The following is a 20,786-nucleotide window of genomic DNA, read 5'->3' as shown; positions in this document are numbered from 1 at the left end:
TTAGCTCCCTGCTCTACTCACTTTATGCCTATGACTGTGCGGCTAAGTACAGCTCCAATGCCATATTTAAATTTGCTAATGACAGCAAAACCAATAAATTTATTATTGACTAAAGGAAGAAAAGGCCAGAGGTCAACGAACTAGTCCTCAATGGGGGATCAGAAGTGAAGAGGGATAGTGACTTTAAATTCCTGGGTGTTATCATATCAGAGGGCCTGTACTGGGTCCTGCACGTGATTGCTATTACAAAGAAAGCATGACAGCCCCTCTACTTCCTCAGAATTTTGCACATATTCAGCACTTTCAGTAATAGGCTAAGACAACTGTGCTGCCTCAAAGAGTGTGATATGAGGACATTGTTACCCTTGGCCATTGGGCTTGAGAATGAGTCAACCTACAGCGGGGAAGTGATGACCCCCTCCTGTCAGACTGTTATTAACCTTTGCTGATGTTCTGTTTAGCTTTGTCTACCACACCCTGCTATTGTGGACACCTTGTGCAATACCACCATCACTGTGAATATGCACCCATTACTGTGTAATATTACGATAATTCTTGTACTACCATCTTATCAGTGTGAACTTGTAAAACTTGTAAAAATTGTAATCTTTGATTTGTAAATCTTGTACATCTTATTTTAAGGTAACTTATTTTTTATTCTTACTTACTTTTCTTCTAATGTTTGTTTATTTGTGCACTTGTAATGCTACTGTGACACTGTAATTTCCTTTGAGATCAATAAGGTATCTATCTATGTAATCTAAAACAATGATAAACTTTTATAGATGCACAGTAGGACGTATCCTGACTGATTGCATGGTGTGGGAACTCAAGAATAGAAAAGCCTACACAATGTGGTGTGTACAGCCCAGTCCATCATGGGCAAAGATCTCCCCCACCACTGAGCATTTTCGTAGGGAAGCAGGACCCATCATCAAGGAGCACCACCATCTACCCTACGCTGCCTTCTCACTGCTGACGTCAGTAAAGAGATACAGGAGCCTTAGGTCCTATACAACCAGGATAACACCTTATATTCCGTCTGGGTAGCCTCCAACCTGATGGCATGAACATTGACTTCTCAAACTTCCGCTAATGCCCCACCTCCCCCTCGTACCCCATCCGTTATTTATTTATATACACACATTCTTTTTCTCTCTCTCCTTTTTCTCCCTCTGTCCCTCTCACTATACCCCTTGCCCATCCTCTGGGCTTTCCCCCCCGCCCTCTTTTCTTTCTCCCCTAGGCCTCCTGTCCCATGATCCTCTCGTATCCCTTTTGCCAATCACCTGTCCAGCTCTTGGCTCCATCCCTCCCCCTCCTGTCTTCTCCTATCATTTTGGATCTCCCCCTCCCCCTCCCACTTTCAAATCTCTTACTCACTCTTCCTTCAGTTAGTCCTGACGAAGGGTCTTGGCCTGAAACGTCGACTGTACCTCTTCCTATAGATGCTGCTTGGTCTGCTGCGTTCACCAGCAACTTTGATGTGTGTAACCAGGTTCAGGAGCAGTTTTTGCCCTACAACCTCCTGAACTAGTGTGATCAACTTCACTCGACACAATATTGAACTGTTCACTGAACACAACCTTTGGACTCACTTTCAAGGACTCTGCAGCCTATGTTGTCGGTATTATTTATGTATATACATATGTATGTATGTATATATGTATGTATGTATGCATGCATTATTATTTAAGGCTGACAAACAACCAATGTTTAAAAGACCGTCAGATATTAAAAAATGAATAATAAATCAATAACTAATACTGAGAACATGAAAGTCCTTGAAAGTGAGTCAATAGGTTGTGGAATCAGTTCAGAGTTGAGGTTATTCAGGAGCATGATGATTCGTGGGTAATAACTGCTCCTGAACCTGGTGGTGTGGGATCTAAGGCTCCTGTACCTCTTGCCCGATGGCAGCAGTGAGAAGAGAGGATGGCCTGGATGCTGCTGTCTTGTGGCAGTCCTCCGTATAGATGGTCTCAGTAGTGGGGAGGACTTTACCTGCGATGGACTGGGCTGCATCCACCACTTTTTGTAGGCTTTTCTGCTCTTGTACATTGGTGTTTGCATACCAGGCGACTGTGCAACCAGTCAGGATACTTTCCACTCTGCCTCTGTAGAAGTTTGTCAGTGTCTTGGAAAACACGGTGAATCTGTGTGAGATCCTGAGAAAGCACAGGCAATGCCATCATCAACTATCAACCCTGCTCTCAAACGCATCTCCCCCATTTCACGCACATCTGCTCTCACGTCATCCTACCGCCACCCCACTAGGAATAGGGTTCCCCTTGTCCTCACCTACCACCCCACCAGCCTCCGGGTCCAACATATAATTCTCCGTAACTTCCGCCACCTCCAACGGGATACCCCCACTAAGCACATCTTTCCTTCCCCCACCCCTCTGCTTTCCGCAGGGATTGCTCCTTACGCGACTCCCTAGCCCATTCGTCCCCCCCCCATCCCTTCCCACCGATCTCCCTCCCGGCACTTATCCATGTAAGCGGAACAAGTGCTACACGTGCCCTTACACTTCCTCCCTTACCACCATTCAGGGCCCCAGACAGTCCTTCCAGGTGAGGCAACACTTCACCTGTGAGTCGGCTGGGCTGATATACTGCGTCCGGTGCTCCCGGTGTGGCCTTCTATATATTGGCTAGACCCGACACAGACTGGGAGACCGTTTCGCTGAACACCTATGCTCTGTCCGCCAGAGAAAGCAGGATCTCCCAGTGGCCACACATTTTAATTCCACATCCCATTCCCATTCTGACATGCCTATCCATGGCCTCCTCTACTGTAAAGATGAAGCCACACTCAGATTGGAGGAACAACACCTTATATTCCGTCTGGGTAGCCTCCAACCTGATGGCATGAACATTGACTTCTCTAACTTCTGTTAATGCCCCACCTCCCCTTCGTACCCCATCCGTTATTTATTTATTTATTAATTATCCCCCCCCCCTTTTTTCTCTCTCTCTTTTTTCTCCTCTGTCCCTCTCACTATAACTCCTTGCCTGCTCCCCATCTTCCGCTGGGTTCCCCTCCCCTTTCTTTCTCCCTAGGCCTCCTGTCCCATGATCCTCTCATATCCCCTTTGCCAATCACCTGTCCAGCTCTCGGCTCCATCCCTCCCCCTCCTGTCTTCTCCTATCATTTTGGGTCTCCCCCTCCCCCTCCCACTTTCAAATCTCTTACTAACTCTTCCTTCAGTTAGTCCTGACGAAGGGTCTCGGCCCGAAATGTCGACTGTACCTCTTCCTAGAGATGCTGCCTGGCCTGCTGCGTTCACCGCCATTTTTTGTGTGTGTCACAGGCAATACTATTCCTTCTTTGTGATGGCAGATACGTGCTTACCTTCTGATACGATAACACCAAGGAACGTTAAATAACACAGAGTCGAAGCACGGGAAGAAGATAAGGAGTCTTGTGACATGCTGTTATGACAACAACTTTTCCCTCGTGCCACCGAGCTGGTCATTGACTTCAGAAAGGGAGGGGATGGTGCACATAGCCCTCCCCACATCAATGGTTCTGAGGTCAAGACCGTTGAAAGCTGACAAGTGAACATCACCAATAGCTTGTTCAACCACATAGAGAACCACAGCCATCGACGACTCCTCTGTAGAAATCATTAAGAGCACCAAGTTTCTTGGTGTTCACCTGGCGGAGAATCTCGCCTGGTCCCTCAACACCAGCTCCATAGCAAAGAAAGCCCAGCAGCTTCTCTACTCTCTGTGAAGGCTGGGAAAAGACCATCTCCCACCCCCCCACCATCCTCACCACATTCTACAGAGGTTGTATTGAGAGCATCCTGAGCAGCTGCATCACTGCCTGGTTCGGAAATTGCACCATCTTGGATCGCAAGACCCTGCAGCGGATAGTGAGGTCAGCTGAGAAGATCATCGGGGTCTCTCTTCCCGCCATTACATTTACACCACACGCTGCATCCGTAAAGCGAACAGCATTATAAAGGACCTCACGCACCCCTCATACAAACTCTTCTCCCTCCTGCCACCTGGCAAAAGGCACCAAAGCATTCGGGCTCTCACGACCAGACTACGTAACAGTTTCTTTCCCCAGGCCATCAGACTCCTCAATACCCAGAGCCTGGACTGACACCAGCCTACTGCCCTCTACTGTGCCTATTGTCTTGTTTATTATTTATTGTAGTGCCTGCACTGTTTTGTGCACATTATGCAGTCCTGGGTAGGTCTGTGGTCTAGCGTAGTTTTGTGTTGTTTTACGTAGTTCAGTGTAGTTATTGTATTGTTTCATGTAGCACCATGCTCCTGAAAAACGTTGTCTCGTTTTTACTATGTATTGTACAGCAGTTATGGTCGAAATGACAAAAAAAAGTGACTTGACTTGACTTGAGGGCTCTCCAAAACCTCTACTTCCTCATGAAACTAAACAAATTAGGCATATTCCCCTTTGACCCTCAACAATTTTTAATGAAACTCCATAGAAAGCATCTTACTTGGATACGTATCAGCTTGGCATGACCACTGGTCTGAGACTGCAAACAACTGACAGAGTTATGGACACAGTACATCAGAAACCAGCCTCTCCTCCATTGACTCAGTCTACACTTCTCAGTGCCTTAATAAAGTAACCCCACCCACCCAGCCGTTCTCTCTTCTCCCTCCCTTCCACCACATAGAAGATCCAAAAAGCCTGAAAGCAGAGACCACTAGGCTAAAGCTCAGTTCCTACCCCACTGTTATAAGACAATTGAATGGTCCCCTCCTACGAGAAGATGATCTTGTGACCTCACAATTTGGACTTGTATGTTACTGGCTACCTGCACTGCACATTCTCAATAATCAGAATCAGAATGAAATTTATCGTCACTGACAAACACCCAGTGGCTGGTCTATGAAGTACTCCTGAACACCAGCTCAATAATGCAAATACTCTATCTAATCTGCCAATCACGTGGCAGCAACTCAGTGCATGAAAGCACGCAGACATGGTCAAGAGGTTCAGACCAAACATCAGAACAGGGAAGAACCTTGATCTCAGTGACTTTTGCTGCCAGATGGGGAGGTTTGAGTATCTCAGAAACTGCTGATTTTCTGGGATTTTCACACACAAGGGTCTCTAGAGTTTGCAGAAAATGGTGCGAGAACAACAACAACAACAACAGAAAAAAAAAAGGAAATCCAGAGAGTGGCAGTTCTGTGGGTGAAGAAGCCTTGTTAATGAGAGAGGCCAGAAGAGAATACCCAGAGTTGTGAAAGCTGACAGGAAGTCGACATTGACTCAAATAACCACGCGTTGCACCTGTGGTGTGCAGAAGAGTGTTCCTAAATTCAAGTCACATTGAACCTTGAAGTGGATGTGCGATGGCAGCCTGAGATCGTGACCATACACTCACTGGCCACTTTATTAGGTATACAAGGTACCTAACAAAGTGGCCACTTGGGTGTATGTTGTGAATTTTGTTGTTTTAATGGCAATAGTGCAAGACACAAAACTACTGTAAATCTAGATAGATAGTGCAAAATATTCTGCATTCCGTCCTACTCAATACCCTATTGTAATGAAGTGCTTCATATGAATGGAATGCAAAACAAAATTTTTCACTGTACCTTGGACATATTAAGTCAATTTACAAGCTTAAATTTGCCAATCTAAAAACCTTTTCTCACTTCCTTATATCATCAAATGCACCTTCTGCTTAAAATATCCAACCATATTTTTGGATGTTGACAACTTCAGCTAAATTATGGTTTCAGTTCAAGTTATTATCATGCCTTATAATTATACTATTATAATACCTCATATAAATAATAGATTGTATCTGCGTTGAGCAAGATGTTTGACCAACATTCAAGCAGTTAGTGACACATCCCATGCTCAATGGTGCTTTCGTTTTGGTCAACAATGCAGTAGTGACACTGGACTATGGACACATCTTTAACCTGACGAGAAGACACGGGAGACCGCAGGTACTGTACTAGAATCTGAAGCAATATGCCAATTCTGGAGGAGATTGCTGAGTTCCTCCCGCAGATTGTTTCTGCAATAACGTACAATCTAACTCATCTGAAGTTAGCCTTGACTTTCATACCAACTATATTTAGTTTAAAAGTTTCTTTAACAAAATAATATAAATTATTTTGTCAAAGCTGTCAATCAAAGGGGAGGCGTATTTCAGTATCAGTAAATCTAACGACCAATGCTATTGAGCAAAACACTACTAGATCATTCCCCTTTTATGCTAATAAGTTGCCAAGGGACGAGCCGCCCCTTGGCTGTAGTCCCTGCAAAATTATTGGTGCTTGAACACAAACGTCAGCAGACAGATACATTATCCGCGCAGGTGATTGGTTTGGTGGTATGTCAATTAAAGGCGCGACCCGCCGCTGTATTAAAACCGTGCGCCGGTAAAGTTTCGGGCCAGGAAGTTGAATCGTTGGCTCGTTCGCGGAGCTGCTGGTCCCGTGTCATGAAGTTGGTAACGTTTTTGTTCCTGATCGGGTCCTGTCGGTTCGGGCTCTGCGCCAGGAAAAATATCGTGCTAATACTAACGGATGATCAAGATGTGGAACTGGGAGGAATGGTAGGTCGCGGCAACTTGGTTTTGAGGGTAATTGTAAAACTACAGTTGCTTCAATTAACTTGATGCCCTCCCACTCCTCGCTTCCAGTCCGCGTCTGAGCTGTTGCATTGACGATGAATTGCCGTGGCAGGTTTTGTAAGTCTTAGAGTGGAGTCTGCAGCGTGAACTTTATACATATTTGTCACTCTGTCTCTCCACCACCACCCCCCGCTCCCCCGTCCGGGTTTCCTTTACAGACAATGTGAAAAAATTTGGCCAACTTTCCGATTAGTATTGATGTTCTTTGGGTTACATACCTGACACATCAATTACCTTGACACAGGCAGCCTCGCTATGGACACCCCCACACCACATATTGTCGTTAAATTTGTTTGTATCCCTGTAGTAACTTTCACCAGCTTTCAAACTTTCCCACTATCTAACTAATTTGCAGACTGGGAAATTCTCTTTGGGGAGCTGGGGTTGCTGGGGGCGGGTGGTGAGCAGAGAAGTAAAATATTAAAGTAAGAGCAAGCTTGCAGTTTAGAAGGGATGGGCAGTTAAGAAAAGAGGTGGATGGCATTGGTACAATCGTTAGCTCAGCAGGTTGAGGTGTACAATCAATGTGGATAGAACTAAGGAGTGCGTAGACCAGAAGACATAGAATTATGCCATTAAATCTGCTCTGCCATTCCATCATGGCTGATTTAGTTTCCCACACAACCCCATTCTCATGTAACCTTTAACACCCTTACTAGTCAAAAACTACCAAACTCTGCTTTAAATATACCAAATGACTTGACCTCCACAGCAATCTGTGGCAATGATTTCCTCAGATTTGCAGCCCAAGGGTTGTCCTTGTTTTCTAAGGCTGTGTGCCCTGCTCCTAGTCTCCCAAACTACAGGAAACATCCTCTCCACATCCACTGTGTAGACCTTTCAATATTTGACAGATTTCAATGAGATCCCCCTTGTTCTTCTAAACTGCAGCCAGTATAGGCCCAGAGCTGTCAAACTTTGCTCATACATTAACCCTTCCATTCTTGGGATGATTCTGGTGAACCTCCTGGACCCTCTCCAAGAGCAGCATGAGGGGCCCTAACTCCAAGTGGGGTCTGACCCTGACCAATGCATCAGCATTGCATCCTTGCTTTTATATTCTAGTCCTCTTCAAATGAATGCTAACATTGCATTTGCCTCCCTTACCACTGACTCAACCTGCAAATTATACTTTATACTTTATTGTCGCCAAACAATTGGTACTAGAACGTACAATCATCACAGCGATATTTGATTCTGTGCTTCCCACTCCCTGGATTACAAATATTAAATATTAAAAATAGTTACAATTAGTAAATATTAAAACTTTAAATTATAAATCATAAATAGAAAAATGGGAAGTAAGGTAGTGCAAAAAAACCGAGAGGCAGGTCCAGATATTTGGAGGGTACGGCCCAGATCTGGGTCAGGATCCGTTTAGCAGTCTTATCACAGTTGGAAAAAAGCTGTTCCCAAATCTGGCCGTACGAGTCTTCAAGCTCCTGAACCTTCTCCTGGAGGGAAGAGGGACGAAAAGTGTGTTGGCTGGGTGGGTCGTGTCCTTAATTATCCTGGCAGCACTGCTCCGAACAGCGTCCGACAGTTAACTTTTAGAGAATCTTGCAGAAGGACTCCCAAGTCCCTGTGCAGCTGAGTTTTGAATTTTCCCCCTTTTTTGAAAATAGTCTATGCCTTTATTCCTTCTCCCAAAGTGCATAGCCATTTACTTCCCTACACTATATTCCATCAGCCCCTGCTTTGCCCATTCTCGTCTAAATCCTCATGTAGACTTCCTGCTTCCTCAGCACTATCTGCCCTTCCATTTATCTTTGTACCATCTGGAAATGTGGTAACAGAGCTATCAGTTCAAACCATTGATTGAATTGACTTATTTCTTACATCCTTCATATACATGAGGATTAAAAATCTTTATGTTGCATCTGTCTAAATGTGCAATTTATAATAAATAGTATGTAAAACAGGACAGTCAATATAACATAGAAATACAGTTGTTATTGGCAAGAATCGATGGCCTGGTGGAAGAAGCTGTCCCGGAGCTTGTTGGTCCTGGCTTTTACGCTGCAGTACCACTTCCCGGATGGTAGCAGCTGGAATAGATTGTGGTTGGGATGGCTTGGGTCCCTAATGATCCTACGGGCCCTTTTTACATACCTGTCCTTGTAAATGTCCTGAATCATGGGAAGTTCACAACTACAGATGCGCTGGGCTGTCTGCACCACTCTCTGCAGAGTCCTGCAATTAAGGGAGGTACAGTTCCCATACCAGGCAGTGATGCAGCCAGTCAGGATGTTCTCAGTTGTGTCCCTGTAGAAGGTTCTTAGGATTTGGGGGCCCATACCAAACTTCTTCAACCATCTGAGGTGAAAGAGGTGCTGTTGTATACAGACCACATGAAATCCTTGGTGATGTTTATGCTGAGGAACTTGAAGCTGTTCACCCTCGTAATAGGGTCTAAATAGATCCATCACATTTGCAACTCCACAGTCTGTTCACCCTCTTAGTGGCGGGGGGGGGGTGGAAGAGATAAGAAAATAGAGGGAAGAACTGATTTCTTGGCTGAAATGGGTATTTGGGGGTAATGCTGGAAGGTAATGAAAGGTGGTGTCAAGATGTGAGAAGAACAGCAATGCGAGTCATCGGGCATTTGTGAATCATGGTTGTCTTGTCTATAGGATTTGTTGGGTAGTTGAGAGGGAATGGGTGCAGTTTGGACCATTGATTTGCTTTTGGTAAGGATTTGCAATGGCTAGTGACCAGGTCTGAGGAAAACGAATTGGGCATTGGGGCAATTCGCTGGTATTTATTAAGAGTTTTATAACAGATCGAATGAAAGAGACCGTCTCATGCAGGAGGATTGCTATCATAGGGTTAGTGCTAGGACTCAGCTAGTCGGTCTTTACTGACTGCTTGGCTGAGGAGAACTTTGGTAACATTGAATGGGAGTTGGTGATGAGGATGCACAGGGCCTTCGAGGGGAGAGGGACCAACTGAGTGAATGGGAGCAACGTGGCAAATGAAGGACAAGGTGCTACAAGAGGCTATTCACTTCAGTAGAAAGAGATAAATGGATTCTTGTGGTGAGTTTAGTGTTCTAATGAACCTGGCTGTCCTTGTATGAGTCACGGCTAATGTGCTCATGATGTGGGTATGTAGATAGGCAAGTAGTACCTTGCTTTAGCACAGACAAAATGCTGGAGGAACTCAGCAAGTTCGGTAGTATCAATGAAAATAAATAGAAGCAGATGATGTTTCAGGCTGAAATCCTTAATTCGTCATTCCTGATGAAAGGGGTAGGCCCCAAACGTTGACTGTCTACTCCCCTCCGTAGATGCTGCTTGGCTTGCTGAGTTCCACTAGGTAGGTAGAGGTGTGTGTGTGTGTGTGTGTGTGTGTGTGGATTTCCAGCATCTGCAGAATCTCAGATTCGGGAGGCATGTTTCCTCAGGGTGAAGAGTCTAAGCTGGGGACATGCCTCTTGAAATATTTAGGTGGATCATTTAGACTATGAGATATGGGAGCAGAATTGGGCCTTGTGGCTTATCAAGTCGGCTCTGTCATTTCATCATGGCTGATCCATTTTCCCCCTCAGCCCCAATCTCCTGCCTTCTCCCTGTATCCCTTCATAGCCTGACTAATCAGATTCTATCAACCTCTGCCTTAAATATACCCAATGACTTGGCCTCCACAGCCTCCTGTAGCAACGAATTCCACAGATTCACCACCCTCTGGCTCAAGAAATTCCTTCTCGTCTCCATTCTAAAAGGACACCCTCTATTCTGAGGCTGTGTCCACTGGCCTTGACTCCTCCACTGTAGGAAACATCTGCTCTACGTCTTCACGTAGGAGTGAACCCTTGGAATTCTTTACTAGTGAGGGCTGTGGAAGCAGAGATGTTTTAAAAACTGGATGTTAAGGGGATTTGGGGATTGAGCAGGGAAATGGCACCACACCACCAGGTCCAGGAACAGTTATTACCCTTCAACCACTCGGCACACCTCGAACTGATTTCACAAGGTTTTCATTGTCATTACTATTTGTTTGTGTTTTTGTTTGTACTTGCAGTTTGTCTTCTCTTGAATGTTGGTTGTTTTTGTTTGTGTGTATCTTTATGTTGATTCTATTGTTCCTTTATCTGCTGAGAATGCCTGTAAGTGACTCTCAGGGTGGTATATGGTGACATCTGTATACTTTGATAATAAAGTTACTTTGTATTTTGAACTTTGAAGTAGGAGGTTGGCCATGAGCACTTTGAATGGAGGAGCGGGCTTGAGGTGTGCGTTGGCCTGCAGGTGTTCTTGCTCGTGTTTTGTGAACTAACCGGTCAAGTTGTCTCTGCTGTCCAGTGCTTTCTTTTTCACTTGTCTCCCTGTGGTTAACCACAGCTCCATCCTTGGGTTTTTTCCCTTCGAGTGCACCTGATGCAGAGTTTTGGTGTGTGCAGCATCTGTAATATGTCAGTAAAATTCAATGGCGTGAACAGCTTCATGTGGTGTCTAGGGGTTATCACTCTATGTAAATAAAGCATTTTTACAGATTTTTAAAAAATGCATGAACATCTGATTCCCAAGTGGACATCGAATCCATGAAACACACACAAAATGCTGGAGCTGCAAATGGGAAATGAAACTAGCATTTTGTGTGTGTTTCATGGGTTCAATGTTCATTTAGGAATTGGATGTTCATGCATTTTTTAAAAAATCTATAAAACTGCTTCATTTACATAGTGATAACCCCCAGACACCACATGAAGCTGTTCACACCATTGAATTTTACTGATATATTACAGATGCTGCACACACCGAAACTCTGCCAGGCAGTATCTATGGGGGAGACAAAGTACAGTCAATGTTTCAGGCCAAAACCACTGTCTCGCTTTTTTGCACTATTTTTAATTTAACTATTTAATATACTTTTACTTTTTCCCCTTTGTTCCCCTTTGTACTGCTGCCATTAAATTAATAAATTTCTTGACATATGCTAGTGATATTAAACCTGATTCTGATGTAGGCTTTATAACACCGAGTTTGTACCTTCTCTGCTTTCTGCCCCTTAAACTTTGACCTTAAGTGCTTGACACTAAGGAAATGCTTCCCAGTGCAAATTATTTAAAGCATTGGGATCTAATAGTGGGTTCGCTGAACCGAGTCCCAGAAACCCTTGCACCCTCCCAATAATATGGGGCAGTGAAGCAGGGAACCGTGCAATAGTTATCAATGCAAGTGATGCTGACCAGAAACAATTTGCTTGTAGATATGAAAACGGCCTTGTGACTTTCCACGAGCTGGAGGCCAGTCACCCTGTCTTTCAGTGCTACAGTTTCATTTCCCGTTTGTAGCTTAAATGTTTTCTTTTGGAAATTCTGTTCAGAAATATCTTTATGGAAATCATCAGCTGCTGGAGCAGGTGAAGCACTGGCCTTATGATGTGTTGTCATGTGTTCAGCCCAACTTCTCCCTCAGATGGTATCATGAGTTTGAACAACATTGGAGTCTCACCAGACTGGAACTCCCATGCAGTGATGAATGACTGAATCCTGGATTGTCAAAATGTATAGTAAAATGCTAAGACTAATAATAAAAAAATTCCTTTGGTGCTATTTGAGGAGCTGTCCAAATATTGCAACTAGATTTTGGTGCATACTCCATTTGCCATGCCAGCACCAGGTCCATTGATAACTTCTTGTAATATCTGGTAGACTTTGTGCAAATCAGGCTGTGATCTTCAGCTTGTGTTACAGAGAATCCTAGAAGTGCTTGAGGAGTTCTACTGAAATCTCAATGCGAAGTCTTTGTCAGGAAAGACCATCTCTCATTACTTTTCATCCCCACCTCTGCTGGAGAGAGAATTTTCCTTTATGTGGCTTTTTTGGGTTGCAGTGTGAGATCCCCCATCTTGCTGTTTTTTCTTGAGTCGATGGGTTTTTAGTTCCCTCTCCATTTCCCTTTTTTGTTCTCTGTGGAATTGGCAAGACATCTTATCTTGTATTTAATTTGGATCTGATCTGATTAAATTGCTAATATTCCTGCTGGAAAGGCAGGGCTGCTGTGACAAGTGGCACGTCTGTCTCTGCTGCAGTGGGGACTCGGAGTGAATTTGAGGCAGATTTTTCCAAAAATGCAGAAAAAGATGTATTTTGCACATAACCAACTCAGGCAGTGCACCTTTGATGTTGCTACTCAAACAGAGTGCTTTTGTTTTAGTGCAGATTTGGTTTCATTAAATCAAATCCATTTCTCTGTCCTCTTTCAACACTATCTCTGCACTAACCCTTTTCTGCACTTGCTGATTCGGAAGTGCAGGTGAGGAGACGGCCACATCCTATCACAGTGGTCAAGGAAATACTCATTTTAAAGATTAATTCTGCTCCAGGCTAGGGCTGGTCCTGAACATATCACGTCTCGTGTAATGAATGTGATGTCAAATGAGTTAAACTGGGGATTATAAACTAATTACAGAAATCTTTTTTTTACTATCTTTAAGACCCAATATGTAGAGTACTAAATAATGCCTTTGTAAGAGAAAAATCTCTTGTTCTGAATTCTTATCCTGTGTTTGGTAATTTTGTAATCTACACTGCAGCCCATGTTTACTCTGTAATTGCATTCTTAAATTTTCTTGTTGGTGCTCTGGTTGTTTGTGCTGGGCCTCAGTGTTTTATTGACATTGCCTTGTAGTTTGAGGGGGAGGGGGTTTAAGGAATGGCTAGAAAATTTTTCGCCTCTGGAATATCAGTTCAAATGCAATGCTCATTCTACACACTGATAAACCTCTCCGTAAGGTAGATAGGGAATTGTCTTTGATAACACAACTCCAAAAATCAACCTTTTTGGTCACTCGCTCAGATGTTTGACCACGAGCAGCAAGATTATAAGACTTTATTCATCTTAGATTGTAAATCGGGGAGAAAAATGCTTTGTGTATCAATATTGCACTTCTGTTAATCAAGAAACTAAATTTTTTTTGATGTTCGAATGGGACCTGACCCGAAAGGCATAGGAGCAGAATTGGGCCATTCAACCCATTGAGTCTGTTCCGCCATTCCATCATGGCTGATTTATTATCTCTCTCAACTGTCCTCTCTGTAACCATTAATGCCCTTAACAACCAAGAATCTATCAACCTCTGCTTTGAGTATACCCAAAGACTTGTCCTCTGTAGCTGTCTGTGGCAATAAATTCCTCAGATTCTCTGGCTAAAGAAATTCCTCCTCATTTTTTCCCCCAAAGAAACGCCATTCTGTTCTGAGGCTGTGCCCTTTGGTGCTAATCTCCCCCAGAATCCGAATTGGATGTAATATCACTGGCATATGTCATGAAGTTGGTTGTCTTAAAGCAACAGTACAGTGCAATGTATCATAAAATAACTAATTACATGAGACATATTTAAAATAAATGGGTAGTGCAAAAAGAGAGCACAAGTGGGTTTATTGTCCGTTCCAAAATGTGATAGTAGAGTGGAAGAAGCTGTTCTTAAAGCATTAAGTTCTTCAAGCTTCTGTACCTTCTCCCTGACACAAGCAATGAGAAAAGGGTGATGGGGGTACTTGTTAATGGAAGTGGTATTTTCTTTCCTGAGGCATTGCCATTTGAACATTGCTTCTGCCGGGGAGGCTAGTGTCTGTGATGAAGCTGGCTGAGTTTGCAACTTTCAAATCCTGTGCAGTGGTACAGTTTCCCACTTTGGAAGCATCCTCTTCACATCCGCTCTATGATGGCCATTCAATCTTCAATAGGTTTCAATGCAATTCTCCTTTGTTTTTCTAAACTCCAGTGAGTACGGGGCCAGAGCCATCCAACATTCCTTAAAATGTTAACACTCTCATTTTTGGGGTCAGGCCCAGAGCATTCAAGTGCTCTTTATATGTTGACGTTTCATGCGGACTCCCAGATCCTTTTGTACCTCCTGGTTTCTGAATTTGTTCCCTGTTTAGAAAATAGTCTATGCCTTTATTCATTCTATCAAAGTGCTTACACTTTCCCATTGTATTTCATCTGCCACTTTGCTCATTGTAAGTCCATCTGCAGACTCCTTGCTTCCTCAACACTACCTGCTCCTCCAACTATCTTTGTATTGTTACATAACCGGCAACAATGAATATCAATTGAGACAGGTTATAGAAAAACAATCAAAATTTATTAAACATGGATAAGCGATAAGGAAAAAAAAAACAAACGAAAACTTTAACCGGAAGTTAACAGATATGGTGCCATTCACCAACTCGCCACTCGGCTCTGGTTCTTAAAGCGTTAAATGCGAAAACAGTTCTTAAAGCGATACAGTCAGATATAGTTTTTAAAATGGTAAATTCGAAAGTCCAACAGATTTACACGTTCAATTGGGAGAGACTTCTCTGGAGAAAGATTTCTTCACAGATGCAACTTTCCTGCTGGTTCTGTCCACAGGATTTACGATGCCGAAAATAAACAGTTTAAATCAACTGACCTTAAATTCCTTTAGCGAGAGAGAGAGCACCTTTTTGCATGAACTCCTTTCCCTTTTGGCAAGAGTTATCCTCGATGCAGGTAGCTACTCCTCCAACGAAGACTCAATAAGGTCGATCCTTTATTAAACTGCCAAACGATGCCGACTTCTCTCAATCCTTCGGTCCTGTGCTTCGATAAATTCTTCACTCTCCCTTCCACTGTTGGAATTGGGTAAATCAACACATCTAGCAAAAATTTCCAGTCCAATAATATGGTGTCTCGCAACAAAACGCACAACTGTTTTAAAAATGAAACTGCATCATAAAAACAAACACGCAACAGAAACGGAAACACAGCACGTTCTACCTGGAAATCTACAAACTAAAAACCCACTGTGTCACCTGGGTCGACCCTTATATAGTCATGGGTCACATGTCATCACATGACCTCACATCGGCGGGAAAATCACATCAGGTAACCTCCAAAAGACCATTACATCATTCTCACAAAAAAAAACACATCTCCTTGAGCATGTAACAGTATAGCCCACGAATTCTGTCATCCAAGACATAAGCATGTATAACATGAAAGAAACTGCTTCCAAAACTGACCTCTGCAGAATACCACTAGTCACAGGCTGCCACCAAGAAAAGGGGCCCCTTTATTCCTACTCTTTACCTCCTGCCAACCAGCCAATCTTCTGTCCATGCTAGTATCTTTCCTGTAATAACATGGGCTCCTTGTTTAGCAGCTTCATGTGCAGCACCTTGTCAAAGGCCTTCTGAAAATCCAAGTAAACCTCTCCTTTGTCTATCATGCCTGTTATTTTCTCAAAGAATTCGAACAGATTTCAGGTAAGATTCCTCTGAAGGAAGCCATACCTACTTTGGACTATTTTATCATGTACCCCAAAAACTCATCCTTGATAATAGACTCCAACATCTCAACCATTGACGTCAGGCTATCTGGCCATCATTTACTTCTCTTCCTCCTTAAATAGTGTGTGGCATGTGGCCAAGTGGTTAAGGCGTTGGACTAGTGATCTGAAAGTTGTGAGTTCAAGCCTTGGCCGGGGCAGTGTGTGTATCCTTGAGCAAGTCTCATACTTGCGGTCGCTTCACGCCATGGAAACTGGCATAAGCACTGGCCTGATGGGCCACAAGGCTCATGACAGACTTTAACTTCTTAAATAGTGGAGTCATATTTGTAATTTTCGAGACCCAAAGTATTGACTGTCCATTTCCCCCCTGTGCCTGACCTGCAGAGTTCTTCCAGCGTCTTTGTGTGCATAGCAGTTTGCTGTGGGGTTGTATTACTGACTTGCCAGTGGGACAAACTCCTGATTATTCACAAAGTTGTAGAGCTATCCAGCACAGAAGTGAGCCCAGCTCATCCATGCTGATTATGATGCCCAGCGAGCTAATCCCATCAGCCTGCATTTGGCCCATAGCCTCTAAACATCTCCCACACAAGTTCCTATCCAGATGGCTTTTTAATGTTGCTAATGTGCTTGCTTTGGCCACCATTTCTGGCAGCTCATTCCAAATACACACCACCCTTTGCGTGAAGAAGCTGCCCCCCTTTTTTTTTTAAATCTCTCACTTCTGATCTTAAGCCTATGCCTTCTTGTTTTTGGCATCCTCTCCTTGGAGACAAGACTTTGTGCTTTCACCCTGCCTATGCCCCTCATAATCTTGTATACCTCCCATCAGATCACTTCTCAATCTCTTGTGCTCGAGGGGATAAAGTCTTACTCTACGCAACCTCTCCTTGTATCTCGGGGCCCCAAGTCAAGGTAACATCTGGGTAAATAATTCTTGCACTCTTTCTAGTTTAATAACATGAGAAAAGTTCATAACTTTGAACAATTGTACTTCCCCATCTGCAGTGACATTTGAGTAAGTTATCCAATCTCTCCACATGTAGCTTTTCCACAAGTCTTCCTAGGCTTTGGTGTCTTTTCTAAAGTGTAATGCCCTGAATTTGTCACTATTTTCCAACTGAGGCCCAACTAAAATAACAATGAAATTGTGATGGGGGATATAGGTGTTAAAATATCTATATTTATTTGGTGGCAAATAAAATGAATGGTTTTTGTCTGTATTTTCACAGCTGAGCTCAGTGATTGAGAGGGTGGTGCTGGGTGTGGTTTCAAGCCTCCCTTGCTGGCTGTGCCAAGATAAGGACATGCCCATTTCTACTCCCTCTGGACAGTCTGTAAACGATAAGAACACGTATGTGTTGGAAGTGCTGCATTAACTATCCACCCATCCATTCCCTCATCCTCTTCAGTAGGCCTTGAATGTACCAGGATATATATCACTTTTCCTCTCCTGATGATCTTTCTGGGAAAACCTGATGTTTGCACCAAGAACTCCGGGACAAGTGGGTTGACCTCTCAACATTGCCTTCAGATGCTTCCTATTTTCAGCAGGAATGCGGTTAAGTGACATGGACCAAGGTAAGGATTATCTGGGAGCAGGTGGATATAGGACTGTGGATGGACCAGTGTCCAAATCATCTGGTGGAATGCCTCCTCACCAGAACTCGCAAACAAGCACCAAGGCCTTGCTTAACTGGTAGTGAGAGGAGCCTTTCCCAGTCAGATCCTTCCTGTGGGAGTATCACCTACCCCCGCCCTATGTGATAGAAGATAGAAGCCATGGGGAAGAGATGGACAGATGGGTGATTTGCTAAGAGGGTATGGAGGCAGAGGACTCCCTGAGACCCAAACCAAGATGGGCGTAAAGATCATCAACTTGGTGAAAGACTCCCTTTGGTCTGCTCGAAATTTGTTGGTCTTCCAGCTTGGCAAGATGTCCATATGGGAACGCTGCTGACTGGCAGCTTCCAGGCTGCAGGAGTACATGCTGAGAGATGTGTTGAAGCTCAGGTCAACCGATGCAAAGGTTCTGTGGAGAAGAACAACAGTCTGGGCTCCTTCTGCTGCTGCAAATGGAAGGGCTGAGTGGGGTGAGGAAGCCCCTCAAATATTCTCACCCTAGACAGCAGCCACATGAGCAGCAATAGTGCCATGGTTTAAAAAAAACACTACTGAATGTAATGACCATGAATGTAAAAGGTTTTGCACCTTTTATTATGAACAAAATTTATCTTGGTTATTTTACAAAATGCAGTGACACAAGACTATTATAATTGTCCCATTTGTCGTCTTTTCCCTTGCCTACTGCTGGGGCAGGGTGGGAGAGGAAGATCACTTCAGAAGGTCTTGAGGATGGATAGACGTTAAATGCAAACTAAATGCTGTCTGTAACACACACACACACACACACACACACACACACACACACACAATCCTCGCAGAACTTAACAGATCAGGCAGCATTGTATGGAAGGTTGTGAACAGTCATGATGTTTCGAGCAGAGACCTTTTTCAAAACATCTCGACTGTTCACTCTTCTCCGCAGACGCTGCCTGACCTGCTGCGATCTTCTAGCATTTTGTGTTACTGAAGATTTCCATCAGCCGGAGAATCTCTTCTCTATAGTACTGAATGTAGATTATTTTTTATATTTACTTTAAGAGATTGGATGGACTCCCCCACCCCCCCGCCCCCTTTCTTTCTCCCTAGGCCTCCTGTCCCATGATCCTCTCGTATCCCTTTTGCCAATCACCTGTCCAGCTCTTGGCTCCATCCCTCCCCCTCCTGTCTTCTCCTATCATTTCGGATCTCCCCCTCCCCCTCCCACTTTCAAATCCCTTACTGGCTCTTCTTTCAGTTAGTCCTGACGAAGGGTTTCGGCCTGAAACGTCGACTGTACCCCTTCCTAGAGATGCTGCCTGGCCTGCTGCGTTCACCAGCAACTCTCATGTGTGTTGCTTGAAATTCCAGCATCTGCAGATTTCCTCGTGTGGACAAGTGTTATCTCTACTCTGTCGTGCTAACCTTTTTTTTTGCATCGAGTCCTGATCCATGCAGTTAATTGTTCGGACAGTGAAAATCTGGCTTCCTATCGTGATGTGCATTAACATTAAAGTACCACATCTACAAGGGATGTAAATGTGGTCTTCATTGTAACAACTTTCAATTTTTGTCTAGCGTGGGTCCCAGTTTAGAACATTGTGAAGTTTGTACTTGTGCAATGTCACTTATTGTATTGTCTGTCACTGTTTCAGACTCCCATGAAGAAGACTCGAGCTTTAATTGGTGATGCAGGAGCTACCTTCACTAATGCAGTAAGTATAACGAGCTTTTACAGTGCATGTCACAACTTGGTTAACACCATGCACTGATACTGTACAGGAACTCGACTTCTGCTCAGATCTAGAATAGTGTTGAGTGTTACATGCTAAAATGTTACTGGTCAGCAACTGTAAACCGTGCAGCAGTTGATGGGGACGGCGGTGGAAACCATATGCTTTCCCACTTAACTATTTGCAGCTTCCTGGAACAAGTTTATTGCTTAAATACTGTTCGCTGCCTTGCACACTGACTGTTTCCGACCTCATTTGTGAAGAAGGGAACAGTTTAATGTTTCCGCTTCTTTCATCTGAACAGGGAAAGAGACAAAATAAGTTGCAGAGGAGGTAGTGGTGCGGGGTGGTGGTGTCCACCTGTTCCTAGTGCAGCTTCTGGAGGGATCATTCCATGGAAGTGGGTGGCAATGAAAATAACAGATACCCTGAGGAGGTTCTGCCACACGGACAAGGTCACAGGTGGAGGAGAAGTTGAAGTCATAGTCATACTTTATTAATCCCAGGGGAAATTGGTTTTCATTACAGTTGCTCCATAAATAATAAATGGTAATAGAACCATAAATAGTAATATGTAAATTATGCCAGTAAATTATAAAATAAGTCCAGGACCAGCCTATTGGCTCAGGGTGTCTGACCCTCTTAGGGAGGAGTTGTAAAGTTTGATGGCCACAGGCAGGAATGACTTCCTATGACGCTCTGTGCTGCATCTCGGTGGAATGAGTCTCTGGCTGAATGTACTCCTGTGCCTACCCAGTACATTATGTAGTGGATGGGAGACATTGACCAAGATGGCATGCAACTTAGACAGCATCCTCTTTTCAGACACCACCGTGAGAGAGTCCAGTTCCATCCCCACAACATCATTGGCCTTACGAATGAGTTTGTTGACTCTGTTGGTGTCTGCTACCCTCAGCCTGCTGCCCCAGCACACAACAGCAAACATGATAGCACTGGCCACCACAGACTCGTAGAACATCCTCAGCATCGTCCGGCAGATGTTAAAGGACCTCAGTCTCCTCAGGAAATAGAGACGACTCTGACCCTTCTTGTAGACAGCCTCAGTGTTCTTTGACCAGTCCAGTTTATTGTCAATTCGTATCCCCAGGTATTTGTAACCCTCCACCATGTCCACACTGACCCCCTGGATGGAAACCGGGGTCACCGGTACCTTAGCTCTCCTCAGGTCTACCACCAGCTCCTTAGTCTTTTTCACATTAAGCTGCAGATAATTCTGCTCACATCATGTGACAAAGTTTCCTACCGTAGCCCTGTACTCAGCCTCATCTCCCTTGCTGATGCCTCCAACTATGGCAGAGTCATCAGAAAACTTCTGAAGATGACAAGACTCTGTGCAGTAGTTGAAGTCTGAGGTGTAAATGGTGAAGAGAAAGGGAGACAAGACAGTCCCCTGTGGAGTCCCAGTGCTGCTGATCACTCTGTCGGACACACAGTGTTGCAAGCACACGTACTGTGGTCTGCCAGTCAGGTAATCAAGAATCCATGATACCAAGGAAGCATCCACCTGCATCGCTGTCAGC

At 44.1% G+C, this 20,786-nt stretch overlaps 1 protein-coding gene across 1 annotated transcript in view; it reads left to right on the top strand.

Annotated features, from left to right (window-relative positions):
* The first annotated feature begins 6,382 nt into the window (after nt 1-6,382).
* The window catches only part of gnsb (glucosamine (N-acetyl)-6-sulfatase (Sanfilippo disease IIID), b), a 54,414-nt gene continuing 40,010 nt past the window's right edge, over nt 6,383-20,786 (top strand). Inside the window, exons 1-2 of the mRNA XM_063056835.1 lie at nt 6,383-6,568; nt 19,168-19,227. Of these exons, the coding sequence (XP_062912905.1) occupies nt 6,455-6,568; nt 19,168-19,227 (174 nt within the window). The 5' untranslated portion in view covers nt 6,383-6,454. The remainder of the gene's footprint in view (nt 6,569-19,167; nt 19,228-20,786) is intronic.

This window comes from Mobula hypostoma, chromosome 8 (genome assembly GCF_963921235.1).
Source record: "Mobula hypostoma chromosome 8, sMobHyp1.1, whole genome shotgun sequence".
NCBI classification, from domain to species: domain Eukaryota; kingdom Metazoa; phylum Chordata; class Chondrichthyes; order Myliobatiformes; family Myliobatidae; genus Mobula; species Mobula hypostoma.
The sequence above is the reverse complement of the archived record's forward strand: the minus strand, read 5'-3'. Positions and strand labels throughout refer to the sequence as shown.